Raw genomic sequence first — 24277 nt, forward strand, 5'->3', positions numbered from 1 at the left:
ATGAGAATATTTGGTTGAGATATCTATTGTGTGGATAATGAATGAAAAGATGTTAGTTTGATTGTTTGGATTGATTGGTTGTTTAGACTAAATGATTGGTATATGCATTATATGATGAGTACTTGATGTGAAATGTTATTAAACTTGCTGAGTGGTTATTATAAGATTTAATGAAATATATCTGAATAAAATAATATGCTGAAATGATATTGATTTGAAAGGATTTAACAATTATAATGATATCAATAATTGTATGAGGAGGACAAATTGGAATGAATTAGTCTGGAAGTGCTTTACTAAGCACAATTTTATGAATGAGAAAAAGAATAATTCTGAGAATGACTTAAGAGTCGGATATGGATTGGATCTAGTGTGAATAGTTACAAAGATACAATGGGGTATAGAGTCTGGAGACGATGAAAATTTGGGAGAAACATAGGGTGGTGAGTGACATTCGCCTATATGTACACACTCTTTCTAAGAGCGAATATGCTATATGGCTTCACACTCGTTTTCTGACTATGTCATTGTTAAGGGGCCCAATTATTGTATATGTTATATCCGTGTGCATGGGCTAACCGGCAACTATTTACCTAGTTGAGTAAGACTTCAAGAAATGCTGGGGAGCCAATATCTGTGATCATAGTGCACTGGAAGTGCATATTGGAATAAGAAAACGAATGATGGATAATAAATAATTGAATTATGTATGATGTGAATATGTTTGTATTATGAATTTGTGAGATTGAATGTATTGTATTTACATTATAAATTATAATTTTATGATAAATGTTTTGTATAGGATAGAATAGGCGTTCATCCTTACTAACATTTTCAAGAAACCAGGATGATGGAGCCTCAAGGAAGAGTTAGATTAATAGATAGATTAGTACATAATAGGTTAAATTATGTATTTGACGAATATCAAAGATTGTGTTATTTTAAATTTGTTGTTCTTGTGGAGAATGAAGCTGGGACTTTTGTTATGTTAGAGATGGATTTCTTTTGTAGTAATCCATTTGATTTTCCTAGGAGTATAATACATTAGACTTTATGTATATATATGTATAGAGATACGGTTAGGACTTCGGCAGCTTTCACTTATCTATTCACCTATCGTGACCATGACCATCTCGAAAGACCGTCCAGATAGACCTTCGAGCGCGTTACGGGCACAGAGGTCACGGCTGATTCAGACGATCATTACCTGGATCAGATGATGATCTGGATTCGGAGGATTTAGTCGAGATAGAGAGTTAGCAAGAGGTCGATGATTAAGATTGATCTTCAGTGTTAGATTATATTTGAGACTGCTCTAAAACTTATATTTGTTTATATGATGTAAATATTTTGGTGATGTAAATATTGTTTTAAGTCTCATATATTTTGACAAACAGTTAAAAATTTTATGTTGATATATGTAATGTATATTTAGGTATCCTATGAAGAATATTAAGTTTTAATTGTGATATTTATTTACTCTTTATAGTATTTATTATTATTTTTATATTAGTACTACAAAGTTTGAAATTCTCATCTACATACCAAAAACTTAAAAGAAAATTTCACTAATTTGTTGTAATAAATTTATTATATTTAGAAACTGATGTTTGAATTCAAATGATTAAGAATAAAATATACATTGTACGGATTTTTGATTTTAGAATGTTATAATTTTCTTAAAGCAATCTTTCGTTCCGTTGCCATTTCTCATCTGTGACACCACTAATACGAGTATTTTTTGCACCATATTTTTACTATTTTTTGACAACTTTACTTCTATTAAATAAGATATATAGGAAGTAAATAAAAATATTTTATGCAACTTCATGCAACTAAATTTTATAAATAGCTTCACAAACCAAAATTGCTATCACCTATATATTTTAACTTGCTTGGACTCAGGAAGTACATAACCTTCTACTCCACAAACAATATCTATTTGATAATGCTAAAAACACAAGAGGTGTCATAATCAGCCTAGCAGAGAATTTATAAATTAAAATGAGACATTAATGAAAATAAACAGTTAGCATTAAAGAGTAAGCATGCCTTTATTAACATACATATTGCACTAGCATTATAAATCTATATAACCTCTAATTTTATTGAAATATTATTTGCATGTTTTTTATACTTGCTAATTTATAAATCTATCATATATAAATAAAACATGTAACATGATAAGTGTAATTATTCAATATATTATATGTTTATGCTTATATAATTGAATGTTGTTATTAACAACATTATATCTAATATTCTTATTTTTTATGACATTATATTTATCTTCCTCACTTCATACATTTAAGAAATTGAGATGTTTATAATGTAGTCATATATTTCTTAAAAAAAAATTACATATTATCATAACTTAATTTTATAACACAAGCTACCAAAAGAAAATTTTTAATATACACATGAATACAAATAATGAATAATATAAAATATAACCAATTAGAGGAATATACAACAACATAACATACTACAAAAGATAGAAATTTAACATTAGTAATACAAAAATATCAAATATACATGTCACGAAAGTATATTACAAAGTCTCATGGGCACAACAATATCATTAGAATTCTCAAAATACAAAATATCATATTATGAATATCGCACTACATTGCATCATAATGAATTATATCACATATGTATATACCGCACAACACGTCACAACTACAAATGTTATAAAAAAAATCTAAAAATCATGTTTTCTCCTTAAAGTCACAAAATACAATGACAATAGTTATCAAAATAACATATTTTTCTAAATCATTAAAGTGTCATAATAAGAAGGCATATGTCATAATAACAACATAATATAGTTTATTTCAATTATATTTAGCAAAAAATTTCCCCTATTATCTTTTTTTTTCAATTAAAAGGCAAGAATACTTTATATCAAGAATTTCTAAGTTAGCTTTCAATTTGTCAATGCAAGTAGAGGCAGGAAAAAGGCAACAATCAGAGGTGAATTTGAGATTATCAAACCAAGTTTCTTTTCGGTAAGAGAGTGTTGCACCCAAGAAATATTTCTACCACATCAAATTTATTTCATGGGCGCAAGGAGATAATTGTTTTGGACACTTATGTTAATCTTTAATTAAATGAAATATCGCAGCTGACAAAGGTAATAATCTGAGCATATACCCCAGATCAACAATCCACGCCTAGGATGTCATACAAGAAACAAAAATGCAAGGATTCACTCGTTAGGAAAAGACAAAGCTGAATAGACATACAACACTGAATCATTGCAAAAGGCTTATATTTCTAGGAAGACAGACGTTCATTGCATAAGAAAAGTTATTTGGAACTATCAACCTGTTATAAGCGACCAATTTTTATGGAACCAACATGCTCCTTTTCAGTAGGATACAACATTAATGGATAACTTATCAAGGAGGAAGGAATGTCTGCCATTTTTCCTGAGTAACGTATCTTGGCTAAAGCTCAAAACACGTTGCTCCTCTCTGCAAAAAGCGTTCTTATTTTGGATTTATGCAATTAATATGTGTTGTTTGTATCCACACAAATGACTATAAATATGTGATTCTAATGTATCGAAAAACAATCAAGATTACGAACATTTTCCCTTAACAGCAGCTCCTTTCTCTCGCTTCCATTCTTCTTTCTTTCTTTATACTTCCTTTAACCTTTTTTATTAAATTTCAATTCAAAACAGTCCATTAAAACAATTTTTAACAAAGTTATGGTATAAAAGTATATATGTATTGAGACAGTTAATAGAATGCTTGATTTTGTAGACTATATATTTTTTTGTGGTTTATATATTTTTCATTCTATTTGAATTTTTTTGAACTCTTTTGATTACATCACTCGTTAAAATACAACATATAATTAATTATACTTTATAAATCACAACAGTATCAGTTACATTTTCAATATAGTTTGAAATTTTATACTAGTTAGATGATTTTTTAATTATGTCCACGCAGTAATTATTGATTTTATCAATCATGTGATTTATAAAGTAGTGGGTTGTGTTTTTTTTGTTTTGTTTTTAATCTCAAAGATGTGTTTTCTTATCTCACCTTTATTATTAAAAATTTGAATATGTTTTATAAATAATTTGGATAATGGTCAGAAGAATTAACCTAAAATTTATATGACGGATGCTTTTAAAGGCTTAACACAGCTGAAGGATAGGAAAAGATGCAACTGTTGCAGTAGCTTTATGGCTGGAAAAGGCAGTTATTTCAAGATTTCTGTGCTGTGTTTGGCTTGACGTAAAACATGAAAGTAAAGCGTTAGGTGTCTTAATATGCAGGAAAAAAAAAAACACAGGAATCCAAAATTGCTGCAACATGGAGCAGAGTGAATAGCATTTGAGAATTGATCTATCAATAATGACACTCTTCTAACAAGTTTTAGTTCTAACAGACCGTCTTTCAATTTCAAGGTACTCTGCGGCGTAACATTATATTCAGTCCTTATAGTTACCTCTTGCAATTCTTGATTAATTTATCACCTTTATTCAATACTTATCAATACAGATATGAGACAGCATTTATTGCAGTTTATCTTTCAAAATTAAAATAAATAAAACAACGACCTTTCTAACTTGCAATACAAGATAAAAAGTTACAAAATTATATATGATAAAGTTTCATACAAATCGATGAAACAATCCTTTTTCTTTTTTGCAAAGATTAAAAAAATTGATGAAAAAAAATTCATTTTCTTTAACTTCTAAATCATCTTTATGTTCTATTTATCTTTAAACAATGTAAGTTAAATGTAAATCTCTTGAGTTTGATGGCTGTGAACACTAATCTCTAACCCTTAAAAGGATTTAAAAATAATTTAAGAAACCAGAGAAACAAGTCAATTCGTTTGACCAGTAACCTAATCTTTTATTTTTTGTCAAACTAGTACGCTAATCCTTGAGTTAGTATTTTCTCAAGCAGCCTGGTCCTATTTTGTGCCAAGTTGCATAATAAACCCAATCCATCTTAAGCCCAAGCTCTCAAAGTTAGGCCTCTCCTTGTTCTTCAAGTGAAATAATGCCAATTGACCGACACAAAAGTGAAAGAATGTTTCTTCAAGCCACTTAAACCTAACTCCAAAACCGTTTGTAATTTGCTCAGCTAATTGTATTACATATACATTTGACAAGACAGGACCTTCTATGTGTAAAATGCAACACACCAATGCTTTGAATCAATCTTGTATTATTTAAACCCAATTTAAATAACTTAAATACTTTTTTTAAAAATGAAGAATAACAGCACAACACTCTTTTTAACACTTAGTAATTTATCAATTTTAAAAAATCAAAACACTTTTTAAATATTGTTTATGTTAAAAAATATGTTAAATATGCTAAAAAAAAAGTACACTCTAATTGTTTCTCATTTAGATTTATTCAGATATAGGATCATGTTTGAACTTTTTTAGAGCTATAAAAGACACGGCACTCATCTTTAACTCAACAAATACAACTCAATACACAAAAACAAAATTATTAAGAATCTATATTAAAAACTCTATTAACTTTAAATTAAGGTTAAAATTTGTTAAATAGTATATTACTTGTACCAAAATAATTGCAGTTGTAGAATTTAAGTTACAAACAATAAAAGGTAACATGTTTGTAGCAAATTAAATTACACAAATTCTGTGGATAAGATCATTATTCAGCAGCAAGCAAATTACCTCTACGTGGAAAAAAGATGTGCCTTCTTTTTCGAGATGACTTTAATAGCATTAAATTATCCAAATCGCAGAATTTTGCCTGTTCTTGTGTCTTTTCTTTATTAGTGTCACTAGATTCAACTTGAGAATTAGATTTGCAACAAACATAACAAAAAAGAGACTTATAGTTTCTATCCAAAGCTAAAAATACGTAACGAGTGATTTTAAAACGTATTGAGCATGACATTTCTCATGGTATTCATGAATGTCAACAAACATAAAAGAAAAGATAATCACAGGTCAATACCCCTACCAGAATAATAAACTTCAAAATTTTAAACGGCAAAAGGAAATGCATTAACCCTAGTGTACTAGTGTATTGGACCCAACATATTCCAATCCAAAAGGCTAAATTACAAAATAAACTAGAATGCGGAATAAAAAAAATATGGGCCAAAATCAAGCATCGGCAATGGTCACCTCAACCTCCACACCAGGTTCAATTGTGATTGAGGTAATCTGCTTAACCACATCAGGGGAACTGTAGAGATCAATGACTCTCTTGTGCACGCGCAGCTCAAACCTGTCCCAAGTGTTGGTGCCTAAGACAAGAGGCAGAACATGAAGACAAGGCAGGTTACAATTCAATCCAAATGAAGAAAACAAATCCAAAATACACCTAGCTCTTGGATAGATCAGGACAATTACAATACCTAAGACTAAAACAAAACATCATTGTTATTACATTCTACTCATGTTGGTTACCTTAATGACATATCTAAAATCACCAAGCAACAATCGAATATTGTCAGTATGATAAAGGTGCAACCAAATTTAAACGATAAAAATATAGAAGAAAGGACATAGGAGTACCATAACCACAATGGGCGCTCACTCAAGTTATAAGGCTACGTTTATAGAAACACAAGGAATACATCAATATGTCAAATAAAATTTATAAAAATACCAGGGAATACATCAATGCCAAATTAAATTTACAAGACTATGTTTCCAATTTCCAATTAGGACCTAGCAAGTAAGTAAATCAAAAATACAATGGCCAATTTAAACTAATATTACCTTCACCACATGGAGATTTCCTGGTGGTGATGTGAAGAACTTTGGTGGGCATCCTAACAGGTCCTTTGACTCTGAGGCGCTTGTCCTGGGCACCACGAACCAGGTCGGCACAAACTATCAGCAAGAAAAAAAAAACACAACAATCAGGATGAAGAAAAGAAAGAGAAAACAAGATGAGTATTGAATGATAGAAAAGAGTAGAGAGAGGGATACCCTTTTCGAGATTTTTGACGTTCTTAGAGGAAAGGGTGATCCTAATCTTATGGATCTGCTCCTGAGACTCCTCCAAGCCAGGCTTAGTGGGTTTCATCGCGTAAGCCATTGTTTCGTCGAAGCAACTACGGTCCCCTCTGCACACAAAATTAACAATATAAAGTGAATAAGAAGGAATAGAGAATTTGAGAAAGAATGGGGTGAAGAAGAATTGGGATGAAGATGAAATTGATAGATTATCTACCTTTGGTTTTCAGAATTGTAGGCACAATGCGGCTCTGTAATCTGGGGACGACAAAACAGGTCTCTAAGAATTTCAGGTTTATATCATTCTTATTAGGGTTTTTCATCGGCTCAAGAAATGGGCCGCCTCATCTGCAGGCCCACTTATAAACCAATTAAAGGCACTCTGGTGTTCTTTAAAAAAAAGAAGAAGCTCTTTTCAAGATGAAAATATCTATTAATTCTAGATCCAAATAATAACGGCCATTTATTATTAAGATTGTGTGTATTTAGTTTAGTTTATTTTATTTTAAAAAATTATTAATAATTTTATCAAAATTTTAAAATAAACTAAAAATAATTATTTTATACTTTAATATTATTTACTAATAAATCATAATTTAAACTTATTTTATATGTATTATGATAAATATGATTATTAATAAAAAATTTGTTAATCTCAACATTAGAGCTATATAAATAATAAAATTTTATTAAAAATTAGTATTTATTATATTATATAACTTTAGTATAATATATAGAGAAATAATTTTTTTATACTGTTGTAAGTCTGAAAATTCTTAGACTTAATTTAAGTTTTTCATTTAACTTAAATCTAATAGCCAGTAAAGTAATAAATTATAACCCGTTAGATTTAAGTTAAATGAAAGACTCAGATTAGGTGTAAGAGTTTTTAAATTTATACTGGTGTAAGAAGATCTTGCCTCTATATATATATATATATATTAAAAGATATTTATAGATGTTTAAACTTAATATTAAGAATTGAGATTAATAAAAAAATTATCAGTAATATATTATCAAAAAGGAGAGTTTTATTTATTACATTTATTTTTACTATATTTATTGCATTTTTATGATTTATTTATGTCTTTCTTTAAAAAAAACTAAAACTTCAATTAAATTTAAAATAGTTTAGTGATATTTGATTGAAATCAATTTTATGATTTTTTTTTTCAAAAAAATACACTAATTGAATTATACTTTTTTATTCAAATCATAGCTAGTAAATAAAAAAGTAATATAATTTAATAAGTTCTTTTACCACATAATTCGATCAAATTCATTCTATAAACATGTTTACTAATAAAAATAATATATTGTAGTATTGTAAAATTTACGCCCAACATAAATTTAAATTATTAATTATTAGTCTATCATAAAAAGGTAAATCAATACACAAAATTCTAATAAAGTGAAATGTGAAAAAAAAATGTAAAATTTATCAAAGTAATCAATATCATAATTGCATTAAGCCATAAGGAATTAGAGGAGATGTTCATCCCTCCATTATAGATTGTGAGATGAGATAAAGAGTGTACTAGGAATAATAGTAATACATTAAGTTTGATTTTTATGCTCCTTTTTATTTAGTTAGTAAATACTATTAAAGGGAGGAAGAGAATAATTGAAATAAGAAGATAATTTTTATTATTAGTCAAAAAATACATAAGTATAATTCATTATTTACAATAGTGATATATTAAGTGGTTATAAATTAAAATGTCATTATTTTTAACTAAGGAATTATAATTTTTTATTTACACTAACACAGATTTATTTACAACTTTTCCTCTTTGCAACTCCATTACTTTATTTTATTATTATTATTTTTAAAATCTTTCCTTAATTAAAAAATTCTTTCACACACCAAGTCTTCTTTTCACTTTTTTAAAATCTTCAAACTTGAGTGATTTAGAAAAAATATTTGCAATTTGATCTTGAGTCTTTACATAAATCTCAACTTTTTCTTGACAATGCATTCTTTAATGAAGTAATATCTTGTATCTATATGCTTACTATGCTTATCAAATACTAGGTTCTTGACTTTTCTCCACTTTAGATCCTTCATAATTTCATCAAAATTCAAAAGTTTACATTTAGCAAATAAACAAAATAAATAATTTATTATTTAAGTTTTATCATATAATTCATGAAAACTTTTCATTTTTCTTCGTCAAATATTCTTCAAAAGATAACGAGGTTTTGTGAGTTGATAAAAGAGGTGAAGTTTCTTAATCTCCTTCTTCAAAGTATAGGAAAATATTACAAGTATCTTCTTTCTTCTCTCAATTTCAAGCTTATTCTTTATAAATTCAACATCTTGACTCACCATTATTTTGTCATTACTTAGGTGTACAATTTATAGCCTTTTGAGCTTGCATCATAGCTAATAAACACATATTTTATACTATGGTCATCAAGTTTGATCTTCCTTAGTTAGATACATTAACATATGCAATGCTCACAAAGACTTTAAAATGGTTAACTCTTGCCTTCACTCCACTCCATGCTTCTTACAATATTTGATCTTTTATATTTCTTGTAGGAGAGAGATTAAACAAATAAATTGCACAAGTAAAAAATTTGCCTAAAATTCTTTAAGCATATTTTGAACTTTTAACTTACATATTTGTCATATTAAGAATAATTCTATTTTTTCTCTCTGCAACTCTATTTTGTTAAGGAGTTCTATTAACTATTAAAAGACAAAGAATCAGATACTTTTCACAAAAGTCATTAAATTCTTTTGATGTTAATCTATCACTTCTATCAGATCTTAGAAATTTGATTATATAATCACTTTTTTTATAAGTATTTTAAAATTTTTTAAAGTTACAAATGCATAAGATTTTTGTCTTAAAAAATAAACTCAAGTCTTCCTACTAAAATCATTAATAAAGAAGATTTTATTTTTTATTTTTTACTAAATGAAGCAAGACCACATACGTAGATATAAATAAGTTAGAAAGACTCTTCTACTTTTGATTCGACTTCTTTAGAAAAGATTCTTCATACATGTTTTTTAACAAAACATGCTTCACATAATTTATTGAGATGATTAATTAAAGATATTCTCTCATCATCTTCTCATCTAATGGAACCTTGACTATACTAAAGTTTAAGTGCTCAAATCTCATGTTCCAACACCATAATTCATTTTTAGTGTTGGCCTACAAAATATTTTGCTTCAATGGTCTCGATGTTTAAATCAACTACTGCATTCAACACCTTGTCAATTAAATTAGAATTTTGATCTCTAAGCCATAAATAATAATCTTTTTTCATAATAATTTCATATTATCTCAAACCTAAAATATTACTTTTTAATTTAAAGACATAATAAACATTCTCTTCACCTTCTCATCAAGCTCCATAATTTTTTCCTTGTACATATGTGATTACTTGCTCCATTGTCAGGATACCATAAGCATTTGTCATTCTTTTCTTTATTATTAACTACTAGCAATAATGTTCGCTTTTTTTCTTCTTTCTTTTCTGTAAAGTTGACATTCTTTTCAATATTTGTTATACACTCCAAAGAGTAATAATTATATTTATGGCAATTGAAACATTCAACATAATATTTATCATACATTCTTTCATTTATCTTAACAAAATTGTCTTTGCCTCTTCTATAACTCCTAATGGATTGATAATTATTTTTATTATTATCAAAATTATCATAATCTCCTCTTACTCCTCTTTCTTAATCACAACCACATCCTCCTTCTTTTTCATGTCCTCTTTGATTTTTTTTCTTTATTTTTTTGTCTTCGCTTAAACCTCTCTTCATAGACTTGAATCGAAGTCATCAACTGATCCACAGACATGAGCTTAAATCTTTTGACTCTTTAATAGCTTAAACCACATAGTCAAACTTTACGATTAAGGAACGAAAGATTTTCTTTTTACTACATGAACATCCTTTACCTGTTTTTTTTCATATCGTTTTATTTGGTTTACACTAACTATTGCTCTATTACCAACATTCAAAATAGGCCTGGGTTCCTTCGCATGTAAATATTCAAATTCTCCTAATAGAGTTTGTAATTGCACATTTTTGACCTTGTCAACCCTTCAATGTTAGTCTTTAAAATCTTTCAAGCTTCTTTAGATGTGTTTGCATTAGACACTACCTCAAATATAACTTCATCTAAGCTTTGAACAAGTGCTTATTGATCTTTACTCTTTTGTTTCATCAAAGTATTTTTCTCATTTTGTGACAAAATAATATCATCTTGAGACTTAACACAATTTTTTTTTTTTTACAATTTCACAAACATCTTAAGACCCTAAGAAAATACTAATTATCATAAATTGGAAAAAATAACTATATTCATGTTATTATTTGTCTTACTATATCACTAAATGTCAAGTGGTTATAAATCAAAATTTTGTTGTCCTTAACTAAAGAATTATTATCCTTTAATGAATGATTGAGTTCATATTGTAATTGGTTTGATTATTTATCTCTAAACACTTATATTTTAAAAATCAAATGAAAGACACACAATTTTATTTTGAAACATAAAAAGAGTAGAGTAATTAATAAAGTTGTAGTAAAAAATGTAAAAATATTTAAAAATTAAGAAAAAATTATAATTTAATGACGGTTGTTTGTTCATAAAAAAAGTAATTATTATTTAAATAATAACAACCAAACTTATTTGAATATGAAAAAGTGACACACTTTATTTTAGGTCGCTTTATGTTGAACTTTTTGTAACTTTAAATTTTTTTTCCTTTCTATCATATTTTTTATTTCTCCATCTCCCATATCTTTGTTTTCTATGTTATAAAGAAATTGGCATTAAGGATTTTAAAGGTGATTTATTTGTTATTAAGCAAGTTTTAACTTGTTATATTTTAAAACGAGGAAAAGAGTAGAAATCTTGAAAAAGGAAAAGATTTTCATAATTTTTGTTTTTTTATTTGACTCTTAATTTAAAAGAATAAGGGATAGAGATAATTAAAATTCCTCCGCATTTAATTTTAATTAACTTCTCTAAAAAAATAGTATGATTAAGAGGAAAGATAAACTTTTACATTAAGTTAATTATTTTTATTTAATAGCTTTAGTTTGTAATTTTAAATATATAATAACTTTTTTTCTTTCCTCCTCTCCTTTTATTGACCAAATAAAATATTCTCCACATTTCCTCCTTTTTTATAAGTCAAACAATGCTTAATAATCAAGAAATCAATGTTTTTTTTTATAAAAAAAATCCACCAATGCTATATATTATATTTTTAAATAATTCTTTACTTTCAATTTAAACAAAAATATTACTTATATTCTTTAAATTATTTATCATCCTCCTAAATAAATAGATAGAACAATGAAGAAAATATTTTTACTTTCTTAACTAATATTTTTACAAAACTGGTAAGTATCTCTCTAAGCTTTTTTAAAGGTATCAGTTGAGAAATTAAATATTTTTCTATTTCTTTTTATCTATTCAATTACTAAGATAATATCTAATTTTAAGAGTATAATAAGTTTTTCCGTTGTTATTAAAAGTAAAAAAAAAAAGCATAAAAATATAATATTTAATATTTTTATCATATTTTTTTATGAAAATATAATTATTGATTTTTTATTATTTAATTTGTTTAAAATTGATAATGAGTATAATTTAAGTATTTATTGAACAAACTTTTATCATGTGAGTGTTTATATCAAAACTTTGACTATAGAATGTATTAAAATAAATTTTAAATTTTTTTAATAAATCATAATAAAAATCTCATTAAAATAAATATTTTTATAAATTTAAATAAATTTATTATAATTAAACTCTTCCAAATGTTCCCAATACAGATGACCTTTTATTGTACAAAACTTGAGTCAACATACATGGCGAAAAGCTGTCATCAATGAATTTACAGTATCCAGTCTATAGGAGAAACATGCACGCATGGAGCAAATGGACTTAGAAAATTGATGTTTCCATGAGTTAATTAACCTTGTCATTTCTCCGAAGATGTGATTGATGCTTGTTAGGAAACTATATAAGTCATTTTGCAGCTATCTAGCTTTGTATTCCTTCTTTGTCTCAACTCACTATATATTTAAACCCTAAAACTATGTTAGAAAAAGAACTAAAGAGAAACGAAATTAGCCTACTATACTCTGTACGTAACTTTAGTGTATCTTTTATAAACATGTCATATGTGCGATTCATATGCAAGATCGCAAACCCCATCGGGAATGGGGGATAATAAATCAGAAAAAGTACAGAAACAAAGCGTGCAATTGAATCAACCATATCAACCTGAAGGCACTTCGGGTCATACTCACATGTGCATGCCTCAGCTACGGCGATTACATCTCCAACTGTATCCATGAACATTTAAGACTAAACCCAAAATTTGTTAAAATTTTATATGATTGTCAATAATTTACATAAAAAACTATCCATGAAGAAGAATTTTATTAGTATAAAATTTCGAACGTCCAATGTAATGCGGAAATCCCAAGATGCTTTAGGAGCTATTTTTCCAAACATTGCTTTAAGAACAATCAAATTACCTATAAATTATATTGGTTTTTAATTCTCGGGATCATTTACTGATTTAAATATTTCAAGAAAACTAGTAAACTAATTTTTATTGCAATAGTTAGTCCACAGTCTTTTGGGAAGCGCGTGGAATATATTATTCAACAATAGCATAACACTAATAGGCTGATTAATTACAAGCTGCTCTTTTTTGTACGCCTAATAATTCCATATAATAAGTTGAAACGCACATCCATCCATAACAAAGTGATAAATAAATAATTTACTAAAGTTACTTTATAATATTTTATTCATGATCTTTCATGCAAAATATTTCGTACTAAAAAGAATTTGTTATTCGATATATGGAAATCATTTGAATTCAAGCAATATAAGACGTATTAGATCAGTCTTAACACGGATTTCGTTAATTATATTAACAACGCCTCGTTAAATTATAGATAAAAAATGAAATTGATTTTGCACATACGTTAAATCCTTGGTTATTTAAAAGCTTCTTCCCTTTTACTAATTATACATAGTTTGTTTTTAATTTTCTTTACTTAGAGTGTGTATAGATAATAACTTAATCAAGTATTTACTCAATAAACGCTTATTATATAAGTGGTTAATATATAATTTGAACCATAACACTCGTTGACATTAACTTAAAAAGTGTTTATTTTAATAAATTATGTAAAAAACACTTAATAAAATGTATTAAAAAATTTATTAGAGTTATAATTTCTTTCATTAATTTTTTATAAGCTTTTCAAAATGCACCCTTAATAATGTCCCTAACTAGGTTCAATTATTATAACTTTTATTCTTATCCAAAACAAAAAACTATAATGTAGGTTATTGTATAGCAACGGATAGGGAGAGTGTACCTTACCCTCCTTTACGCTTGTGGGGAACCCTATGAAAGAATATAAAAAAATAAACTAATAAAATCCAATATAATAAAAGATAACAATTGAAAATAACAATCATGCTGGTTACATTCATTACGTAAACTTGCTTCTTACGATAGGTAGCTTTAACCATGCCCGTCGGCGTAGTCACTGGCCGTCAACCCTTACTATGTTCAAAGTGTGTACGTAATGGTGGCGTTGACAACCATGAAGGTATATAAGTGCAATGCTTGCAACACCACCCACAAATCGATTGCTTAGAATTTCTTCAATAAGTTCAAAGAGAAAGAGAGAGATAAGTATTATCCATAGACAACTACTTGTTAAGTGATTGAGAATTGACTTTGGAGATTTGATGGGTTCGTCTAATGGTGGTGTGCCCCCGGGATTTAGATTTCATCCCACAGATGAAGAGCTGCTTCTTTACTACTTGAAGAAAAAGGTTTCCTTTCAGAAGTTTGACATGGATGTTATAAGAGAGGTGGACTTGAACAAGATGGAGCCTTGGGACTTGCAAGGTAATTCAAATTAAAGTACCGTTAATTTTCTTATTACTCCATTCATTAACTATTTTATTATCTCGTTTCTTGATCATCTAAGCTTTGAGCTTCATCACGACACTATGTACACAATTCGTGTGTCTATACAGGGATAACTTTGACTGCTCAATTTTGATGATTTTAAGTTTTGAATAAATTAACATATTTAATAATGACAATTTTATGAAAATATGAGATTTAGTTTATTTAGGTTTTGTTTGATAAAATTAGCTATAAATTTATATTTTATAACTATTTAATTGGATTAGAGTTATCTGATAAACATATTTATATAACTTTTTAAAATTTATTAGAAACTAAAAAAAGGGGTTAAAGTTATTTTATTTTAAGTGTAAATAATTATTAAAAATAAAAATAAAATTATTGATAACTAGATTTTAATAAGTTAAATGCTACTTAATTGTAGTAACTTTTAAAAGTTATAAACTCTTTTTATTTTTAATTATTAAAAATTTTTACTAGCATATTTAAAAAATAACAATATCTTAAATAAAGTATAAGCCAGTGTTAAATATAATCTTCCTAATATGCTTCGTCCTTTTATTCTATAAACATGAATTGAAGGCCACATGACATAATTTGTGGAGATGACTACTCCGGTGTGATTTTTATTTAAAAGATATTTTGTTATATAAATAATTTTTTTTAATCATTAATTTACAAGCATGAATCAAGATCTTTAATTTGATATAGTATATTAGATCTAAAATTAAAATTAAGTGGTAGTATGTTAAAACATTATAAATAAAATAACTAAAAATTAATTGTACTTTTTGTTTTTACACTTTATACATTTGTAGTTTTAGTCTCTTTAGTTTTAATTACTAAATTTTAGTCACTCTAATTTTTTAAATGTTTAAATTAAGTTCTTTACTCTAAAATTTTATTCAATAATTAATAAAAATATAATAAAAGTATAGCGTTTTATTGATGTATACAAATAAGTGAAAAAAGTATACAGAATATTTAAATAAAAATAAAAGATAATAAAATCTTTAATTTTAAGATAGAAGATTTAATTAAAACATTTAAAAAATAAAAGTAACTAAATATAAATAATTAAAACTAAAAAAACTAAAATAGTACATATATTAAAGTATAGAGATTAAAAATGTAATTAAGTAAAAAATTAAATACTTAATATTAAAACAGAACATATTTTAGTGACTATAAAAACATTTCTTAAAATTAATTTTCATTCAAGAATTAAAATATAGATTAATTTATAATATGAGTAAATTGTTTGATAAATTAAAGCAAACAATTATTGTTAGCGGACATCATTGAATATATAATTAATTTTATTTCCTACAATTTTTAATGACATTATCAAGTTCTAAGTTCTTTCTCGAGACTCGATTATTTAGGCACACATAATTAATATACGATATTTAGACAAACTGTTGTAAATGATATGTCAATGTTTAGAAGTCATATCAACAAAAAACTCAGAAATTGAATTATAATTGTAAATTTTTCCCAAGTACTTAAACCATAAAATTACCCCAAGGGAACAATAAATAAGAAGTACACAACTATGATGGGAGAAGATTATATATTCCTGAAAATTTAAATAATGAAATAAAGCTTTTTGGTCAATTATTACATCTTTTGTTTAGAGTTTGCTCATGTTAGATATTATTTTTTATGCAAACAGAAAGATGTAGAATTGGCTCAACTCCACAAAACGAGTGGTATTTCTTCAGTCACAAAGACAGAAAATACCCTACAGGATCAAGGACTAACAGAGCAACAAATGCAGGGTTTTGGAAAGCAACAGGAAGAGATAAATGCATTAGGAATAGCTACAAGAAGATTGGAATGAGAAAAACCCTTGTGTTTTACAAAGGTAGAGCTCCTCATGGACAAAAGACTGATTGGATCATGCATGAGTACCGTTTGGAAGATGGCAACGATCCTCAAGGAAATACTAATGTATGTCTTTCTCCCTCTGTCCGTTAATTTCAATTTTAGATTATAATTATTATATTTACAACTTTGTTGCAGGTTTGAATTTAATTGCATTATATGTTTTTATCTTCTTAATTATTAATTCATTTGGTATTAATTAAAAATAAACTCAAAAGTTTTTAATGAATTAATTTCGTCGTCATATCCAGTTGATTTTGTATTTTATTTTAGGATATATGAATCGTGACTAGCTATTCGTTAATTTTAAAGTTTTTACGTTCATTTTTATAAATTAATTATCTAAATTAAAACAATTTTTTAAATAGTTTATTTTAATAAAAGAAGGCTAATTTAACTGTGATATCTCATTAACCCTCTTCTTTTAAAAACATAATTTTAATTAATTGAAATAGTTTGATATTTTTTTATTTATTTTAATTTAAATTAATGAGTTAATTAATCAAGACACTCTGTTAAAACTTCTCATTTTGAAAGTGCCACTTTTGTTCAAACGATTTAGAGAATTGTATTTTATAAAAGCTTATCTGCTATTTTAAAGGGATTAATTTAACTTTAACAGATAGGTAACTTTCTCATTTCAAGCAGTATTTTAGTTGGGACAATTTAGTGAATTGTATTTAAAGAAGTTCTCTTATCATGCTTACCTAATTGATAAATTTCTCATACAAATTTTAAATATTTTCTTTTTTAAGAACGGTGTAAGTTTGATTTTCTTATTGCATTAAAGAATATATAGAAATAAAAAAAAAACTATTGAGAGAAAAAATATTTTTAATGTTATTATTGATTACACAATTAAATACGAAGTAATCATTTATAAATAGATATATCTACAAGAGGTGTACTGAGATTATGTTTTTATTCTTCTCCATGCAAAATAAAATTCTTGACTTTGATCTCACTTTAAAGACCAAAATTTTAAATTATTTTTTAATTATTCCTTAAAATTTTGAAAGCAACTCCATTTTTTCATTTATTTTAATAAATTTAATTAACTCGCGACATCTTCTAAATATACTGAGACAATTTTTATGATTTATTTTTTGAGTTTGGTTAATTTCATTCTTTAAAATTAGATTTAAGTATTTATAAATAAATAAAAATATTATAAAAATATATTTAATGTATTAAAATTATAAAAGTAAAATAAATATATTTTTAATAAAATTTTATTGCTTATCCTTATTCTTAATAAAAATTCTTTATATTTATAGGAAGATGGCTGGGTGGTGTGTAGAGTGTTCAAGAAGAAAAACCTGTTTAAGATTGGAAATGAAGGTGTCTCTACACATAATGCAGACCAACAAATCAATAATTCCTCAACCTGCAATACACGCCCCTTCATACACAGAGAAAATCATTACTTATTACATCAACAACAAAACTCGAAGAACCCATCAGGATTTGAACTTGATAAGCCTGAGCTTGCTCTACACTACCCACATTTGCAAAACCCTCAATACTCACTCTTTCAGGCACAGCCTCTTCTTCAGAAACCTATGGTTTATGACTACTCATATGCATCATCTCTACCGTCCGACACCCCTATCACCGCAAAGCAACTCATGACAAACCCAAGAGATTGTGAGAGTGGCAGTGATGGTTTAAGATATCAAGTTTCAGAATCTGGCATGGAAGCTGCCTCATGCGAGCCAAATCAAGAAATGGGTGTTGGAAGAGGTGAAGGAATAAATGAATGGGGTGTTCTTGATAGGCTCGTGACCTCCCATCTTGGAAATGAAGATTCAACCAAAGGAGTTCGGTTTGAAGAAGCAAATCCACAGTCTGTTCACCAAATCAACCAACTTTCATTGAGAGGAGAAATGAACTTTTGGGCTTATGGAAAACAATGATTTCCCCTTCTCATATTGACATTAAACAAATTAAGGGTAAGGTTAGAGATAATTCTAACCATTTAAATATGGGCAAAAAAAAGACATTTATATTTTTCTACTGATTAAAGATTGTTTACTATATTTCACTTTATTTGAACATTTCATTGATTATAATATTTTAAGTCATTATTTGTCAAGCACCTTAGTATCAATTCAAAAATGCAATGACAATGGTTTTAATTAATTGTCTGTCTAATAATCAATTGTATGTCTGATATTTGACCATAATCGTTATACTTTATAATGTTCTCGTCATATTAGCATAGATGGTGACTATTGTGAGTGTGTTTGTGATTACTAAATGTTTATTTATTATTATTTGATGAGTAGTCCGTTGAATACTTTGATTGTTTGAAAATGGCTATTTTAATTATTGAAAAAAATTAATAATGTTTTAAAGTATGAATCATGTTACAACACCTGTTTTAAGAAGCTTTATAAAATGCGTAAATGAGTATTTTATTAAAGGGTTTATCAAAAAGTTATAAAATGATTTATTGATTACAACGTTTTTTAGGAGCTTTGGTAAGTTTGTCAACATGTTAAGCGTTAAAATATATATCATTTAGAACCACTGTAAAATAATTTCTTAAAAAAAATATTTATGAATGATTTTTTTGGCAGTGTTTCAGGAGTTTTGTTAAAAGCCGTATTTTCATGATTAATAGTGAAAAAAGTATATACTTTGATGAATAACTATAGGGGGTTATTAATATAATTTTAAGTTGCGCAAGTGTAAATAAACTTAACAGATTTTATTTTATTTTACAATAATTCAATTATTTTTCGATTCAAATTTAAATAAAGGAGGATTGTGTTAAACTGTAGACATTTAATGTAAAATTTGTATTAATTCATAAATATATTTTTTAAAAACACTTATAAACATAAAAGGAGATAATAAAAATTATCCCATTACACGTGTAAAAAGAAAAAAGAGAGAGAACATTATTGTTTTTACACTTTAATTACGTTAGAATTATGAAAAATAGAAAGCTGATGCATGGAATTAAATAGCAAAGTATCATAAAACTAAACTAGATTAGGTTCCATTTACTTCTTCTATTTAATTATAGTAAGTGCTTAAATAGATAAAATAGTTTTCATTATTATTAGTTATAAAGTCATTTTTAAATGATAGAAGAGGGAGCTAACAAAAGAAAGTTACTATAGATATGGCCTCTCAACGAAACCCGATAACAAATTTCTTTAGGAAATGTTTTCAATTTCTCTTCCATCAAATGTAGTAAAACTATAATTTTTCTATTCTATAAATTAGAGGTCAACGTTCCAAACAGCTCCATCTCCCTCCCCGCAAGCTTTGTGTATATCCTTCATTCTCTCCACCGATTTACAGATACCACTGCATGACCAATCAAAAGATGCCACGCACACGTTTCCTGTCCTTGCTTTCCAATCACAGTCTATGTGTACAGACATCCAAAAAAATATATTATTATTATGATATTATAAAAAATAATATTTTTTTATCCAAAGGACAAAGTCCAAAAATTAAAGGAAAAAAAGAAAATATTATTTGTACCAATAAAGTTGTTTTTATTTTTATATTTAAAATATGTGTGTATAAATAAATAAATAACTGAAAATAATAATGATATTATTAATTTTTAATGATTGAAATAACACAACAAAAATAGAAACAAGGGAAACTTACCAGGAGGAGTTCCGCAACACATTGAGCGCTCATCGACATGTTCAACTTCTAGGCCCAATAACCATGAGCCCAAAGACACGTCTTCGTTCGCATATCGGTGCAAAATGGGCCTGCAATGTAAATTTGCATGTTAATCTCTATTCTAATATATATTTAACTAATAGTTAATTACTAAAGAGCAATGATTGCTTTGGTTTGTCGTTCTTTTCCATTTTTCGGGTGTACTACATATTTGCTCCTTTCCATTTAATTAATGAAAACCAAGGCATTTGCCACAGGTAGAAGATAATACAATTCTAGATTTACCAATGAATGCAACTAAAGCTGGGAAATTGAAAATTGGGAAAGAATGATTGTCACCAGTTGATAGATATATAGGAAGCAAGATCCTTGGAGATGGCATATATTTGGCCTGTGGCATGCCTAAAATATTTGTTTCCTTCTTCTCCAAACTTCCAGTGCTCAGCCTCGTGATACTTTACGCCTCTGCCACACAAGTTAAAACGAGTTACTTCATTTACAAAAAATAAATGACTATTGATGATTGGAGAAAAATGAAAAAGCTTACTTTTGATATAAAACTGGGCCAGATTTCATGCAACCAATATAAACCCGGGGTCTTGATCGGTACTTGGCAAGTGTACTCACTAGCATACCTGTACGACAAAGAGAAAAAAATGTGACACCTTAATATACTCGTTTTCGCGTGATAAGGCGATTCCTTCGGGACATAACTTATGTCTTATTGTTTAAATGCAATTAAAATTAAATTTTTATTTTAATAAAATATTTATATTTTTATTAATATATATATATATATATATATGGTCATAAAAATATTATAAAATAATTTAACAATTAAATTTATTAATTTTATATTATAAAAATTATTAAATATTGTAAATATACAGCAAAATGAAATCACCTAAATTATGCCCATTCCTTTATTGTTTTTAAGAATTTGTGTCATGTCCATACGGATACGTATTAAGATTTAAAACACGTACCTAGATTTAAATGGACGTCATCGTCTACCTTGACATAGAAATGGGCATCCCACATAGAAATAACGGTGGAGAAGAAGAGACGAGTCTTTGTGGATAGCTCATGGTATCCCTCAACGTGGTCTAACCTGAGGAAGTCCTTGTGTTCTGCCTCTTCTGCATCAATTGCTCTATCAAGAATGCCTCCTGGTGTAGCGCTGTGCCCGATCATGAACCTTACGACAATGCCTTTCTCTTTCTCTAGCTCCTTTAGCTGATTTCCTGTTTAGCAAGTTTTGATGAGTTTCACAAATAAAATACATTGATTCAGTTAATGGGGTTTTTTGTAATACTATTGCACCTTTAGGCAACCACGTTTCACGTATCGAGTCTCTTCGCTTTTTGCTGCTGAAGGCTGTGTTAATACCAATCACCACAAAAGCTTTCTGTATGCTGTGGTTAGAAGCATGTTGCCGCAAGTGCTGCCCACCAGTTTGGCTTGTCCGAGTTGCTGTCAGTTCCATTTCCAATGATGAAACTGCCTTATCAAGACTCCTATTTTAATTTGTGCACAAACGGTTCATTTCATTTCAGGCATATTATTAATGAATGCAATATCATATAAAATTAAAAGTGAGTGCAGGATATATATCTCACTTTATAGCTTGATGGGTCTTAGAGACTTCCTCCATTACATCACCGGGTCTGCTTTCAATCAGTTTCTGTTTGAAAGATTGAAAATTTAATTTTTCTACGAAGCAATTAAGCACTGTACAAATTATATGTACTCACTCGCTTATGATCACAGTCGCGTCTGGCTGGCAGTAATGCATTTTCATGGTTCGAGGGTCGTGTCCATATCTGGCCACTGAAGAGGGTCCCGGTAAGAAAGCATGCAATGCATAGAAAGAAAATGGTTTTTCCTGAAGCTGGTTTTCCTCTCATCTTTTTGATCTCACCTAATTTCCTTGGCCACAAGGAGACTACGGTGATCGGTTTGCTTTCTGATGATGACACCACCTTGGACTTATTAAATTGGGCCCTGGGTACAGTTTTCATAGAAAGGTGTTAGGACATGAAAAATAAGCTGAAGCATTATATAGAAAACTGTAGCTTGGACACATATTGATCTGCCGTGTTAGGTCCCAGGAATTAAGTAAAAGAAAGTTTATAAAACAATGTGGGTTACCGTTATAAGCAAAAATCTTGTGATCTACGTTTGTTTATGTAATTGTTTGTACAGGAAAGTTAGTGCAATTTTCGAGCCATCATGGCCATCAAATAACGGTTGGTCTTGAACATATCATGTGAGCATGAGTGGGATGTTTATCATAAAAAGCAATGAAAGTGTGAAGCAGAATGTGAATCTTGCTTTAGAATAGACAAAAAGTTATTTTTTATGCTATTTTGTCAGTCAGTAACTGATGAAAACATATGGGCAGCCTTGTATATGAAGAAGGGCTCTAAAATCATTGACAATTAACAAAATGCTAATCTTGCTACAACAAGTATAATCACTAATTAAACTTCCTAGCTATTAATCTCTACTTCTTAGTTGTACAATATCAATATACCCAAGCAACTTTTACTTTTTACAAATTACGTAGACCCCAGAATTATGAAAAATACGAAGGTGATATATGAAATAATGAACAGAATTATATAACAAGAGTAGATAAAGTTCAATATATCACCTGAAAAATATGGGTTTGATGATTGCAGGGTCATGTCACTATTGACTGAAAATTCTTAAAATAAGAAAATAATAAGCGTCATTAGTAGCAATTTCTGACAATGTACATGTCTCTAGCTCTCTATAAATGCCATTATAGATACATGGTATGTTTTGATAGGCAGAATATTGGCAGTTTGATCATGTGGTTTTCATGATGCAACAAATTCAGCCATTAACAAGAAAAAAAGATTTCACTCATCTATATGTGTGGGCAAACTCTCTAACACCAATTACGTGTGCACTAAAGCTTCGCTGGCTGCCTAAACTAACTGTCTGCGTGTTAAAATCGAGATGATATAGAAAGAGAGCAGCACATGTTAGTGTCGTACTACAGTTTACCAATTTCAGAAATATCTTAGGGTTGGATGGAACTATAGGCCAGAAATTATGGTGCTTAAAATTCTTAGTTGCTTTTAAATACTATTATAAAAATTTAATTTTTAACTGAATTCATTATAATATGATATATAGCCAACCTCGTTTATTAGATAAAGCTTATTGTTATTATAAGTTAAATCTTCACCGATCTGTGAAAGAAAATGGATATCCTCAACGGTCGCATATTTAAAACTGTTAAGAAAGTAAAAATTATAAAAATAAAATGAATTAACAAGTACTGGTAGACACTCTTGTACGCTTAATTTAAACACTTATGAACCTAAATCAACTATCAATTAACACGTTGTCGTTTTGAAATGATTAAACACTTATATAAGACTTAAATTTAATTGATTGGCCAGTGCACATAAGTTATATCCTAATGTATACAAGAATTTCTCAATTGCAAGTTGATAACTCACGCGCAATGGGTGACAAAGCTAGTAACAATTAGCCCTGCCCAGATTTTTTTTTTCCCTCGTATTTACTCGCCTCTTTAAGAACAGGTTTTAATTTTGGTTTCACAGCTAGTATCAATTTTTATAGCTATACTCTGTTAATTTAGTTATAATAAGACGTTGAATACACTGGTGAAATAAAATGAAAAAAACTAATAAATATGTCCGTACATTGCATGGATTTTTTAATTGAAATGAAAAAATAAAATAATTTTAAATAATAATTTATCAATTTAATAACAATAAAATTAATACAATTCAGA

The 24277-nt window shown here is 27.8% G+C and overlaps 3 protein-coding genes across 4 annotated transcripts; 1 reads left to right on the forward strand and 2 right to left on the reverse strand.

The window, feature by feature from the left end:
• Positions 1-5877: 5877 nt before the first annotated feature.
• LOC113865383 (40S ribosomal protein S20-2-like) lies at positions 5878-7247 on the reverse strand. Of its 2 annotated transcripts, none has more exons than XM_027499882.1 (4): positions 7202-7247; positions 6958-7094; positions 6745-6858; positions 5878-6266 (listed from the first exon to the last, which is right to left on the reverse strand). In XM_027499882.1, exons 2-4 carry the CDS (start codon positions 7064-7066, stop codon positions 6124-6126), a joined length of 366 nt encoding a protein of 121 aa, XP_027355683.1. In that variant the 5' UTR covers positions 7067-7094; positions 7202-7247; the 3' UTR covers positions 5878-6123. The 2 variants fall into 2 exon arrangements, with proteins under 2 accessions (XP_027355683.1, XP_027355682.1); XM_027499881.1 differs by having other exon boundaries at positions 6032-6266; positions 6958-7091; positions 7202-7234.
• Positions 7248-14753: 7506 nt separating this feature from the next.
• On the forward strand, positions 14754-18743 carry LOC113865834 (protein BEARSKIN2-like). Its single transcript, XM_027500608.1, has 3 exons — positions 14754-14916; positions 16616-16893; positions 18105-18743. The coding sequence occupies exons 1-3, from the start codon at positions 14754-14756 to the stop codon at positions 18741-18743; spliced, it is 1080 nt and encodes a 359-aa protein (XP_027356409.1).
• Positions 18744-20060: 1317 nt separating this feature from the next.
• Positions 20061-22388, reverse strand: LOC113865609 (probable beta-1,3-galactosyltransferase 8). Its single transcript, XM_027500292.1, has 8 exons — positions 22236-22388; positions 22101-22165; positions 21805-21998; positions 21468-21725; positions 21029-21116; positions 20821-20946; positions 20461-20570; positions 20061-20209 (listed from the first exon to the last, which is right to left on the reverse strand). The coding sequence occupies exons 1-8, from the start codon at positions 22386-22388 to the stop codon at positions 20061-20063; spliced, it is 1143 nt and encodes a 380-aa protein (XP_027356093.1).
• Positions 22389-24277: the final 1889 nt, after the last annotated feature.

The sequence above is a fragment of the Abrus precatorius genome, unplaced genomic scaffold, assembly GCF_003935025.1.
Source record: "Abrus precatorius isolate BTA unplaced genomic scaffold, Abrus_2018 Scaffold4, whole genome shotgun sequence".
NCBI lineage: Eukaryota > Viridiplantae > Streptophyta > Magnoliopsida > Fabales > Fabaceae > Abrus > Abrus precatorius.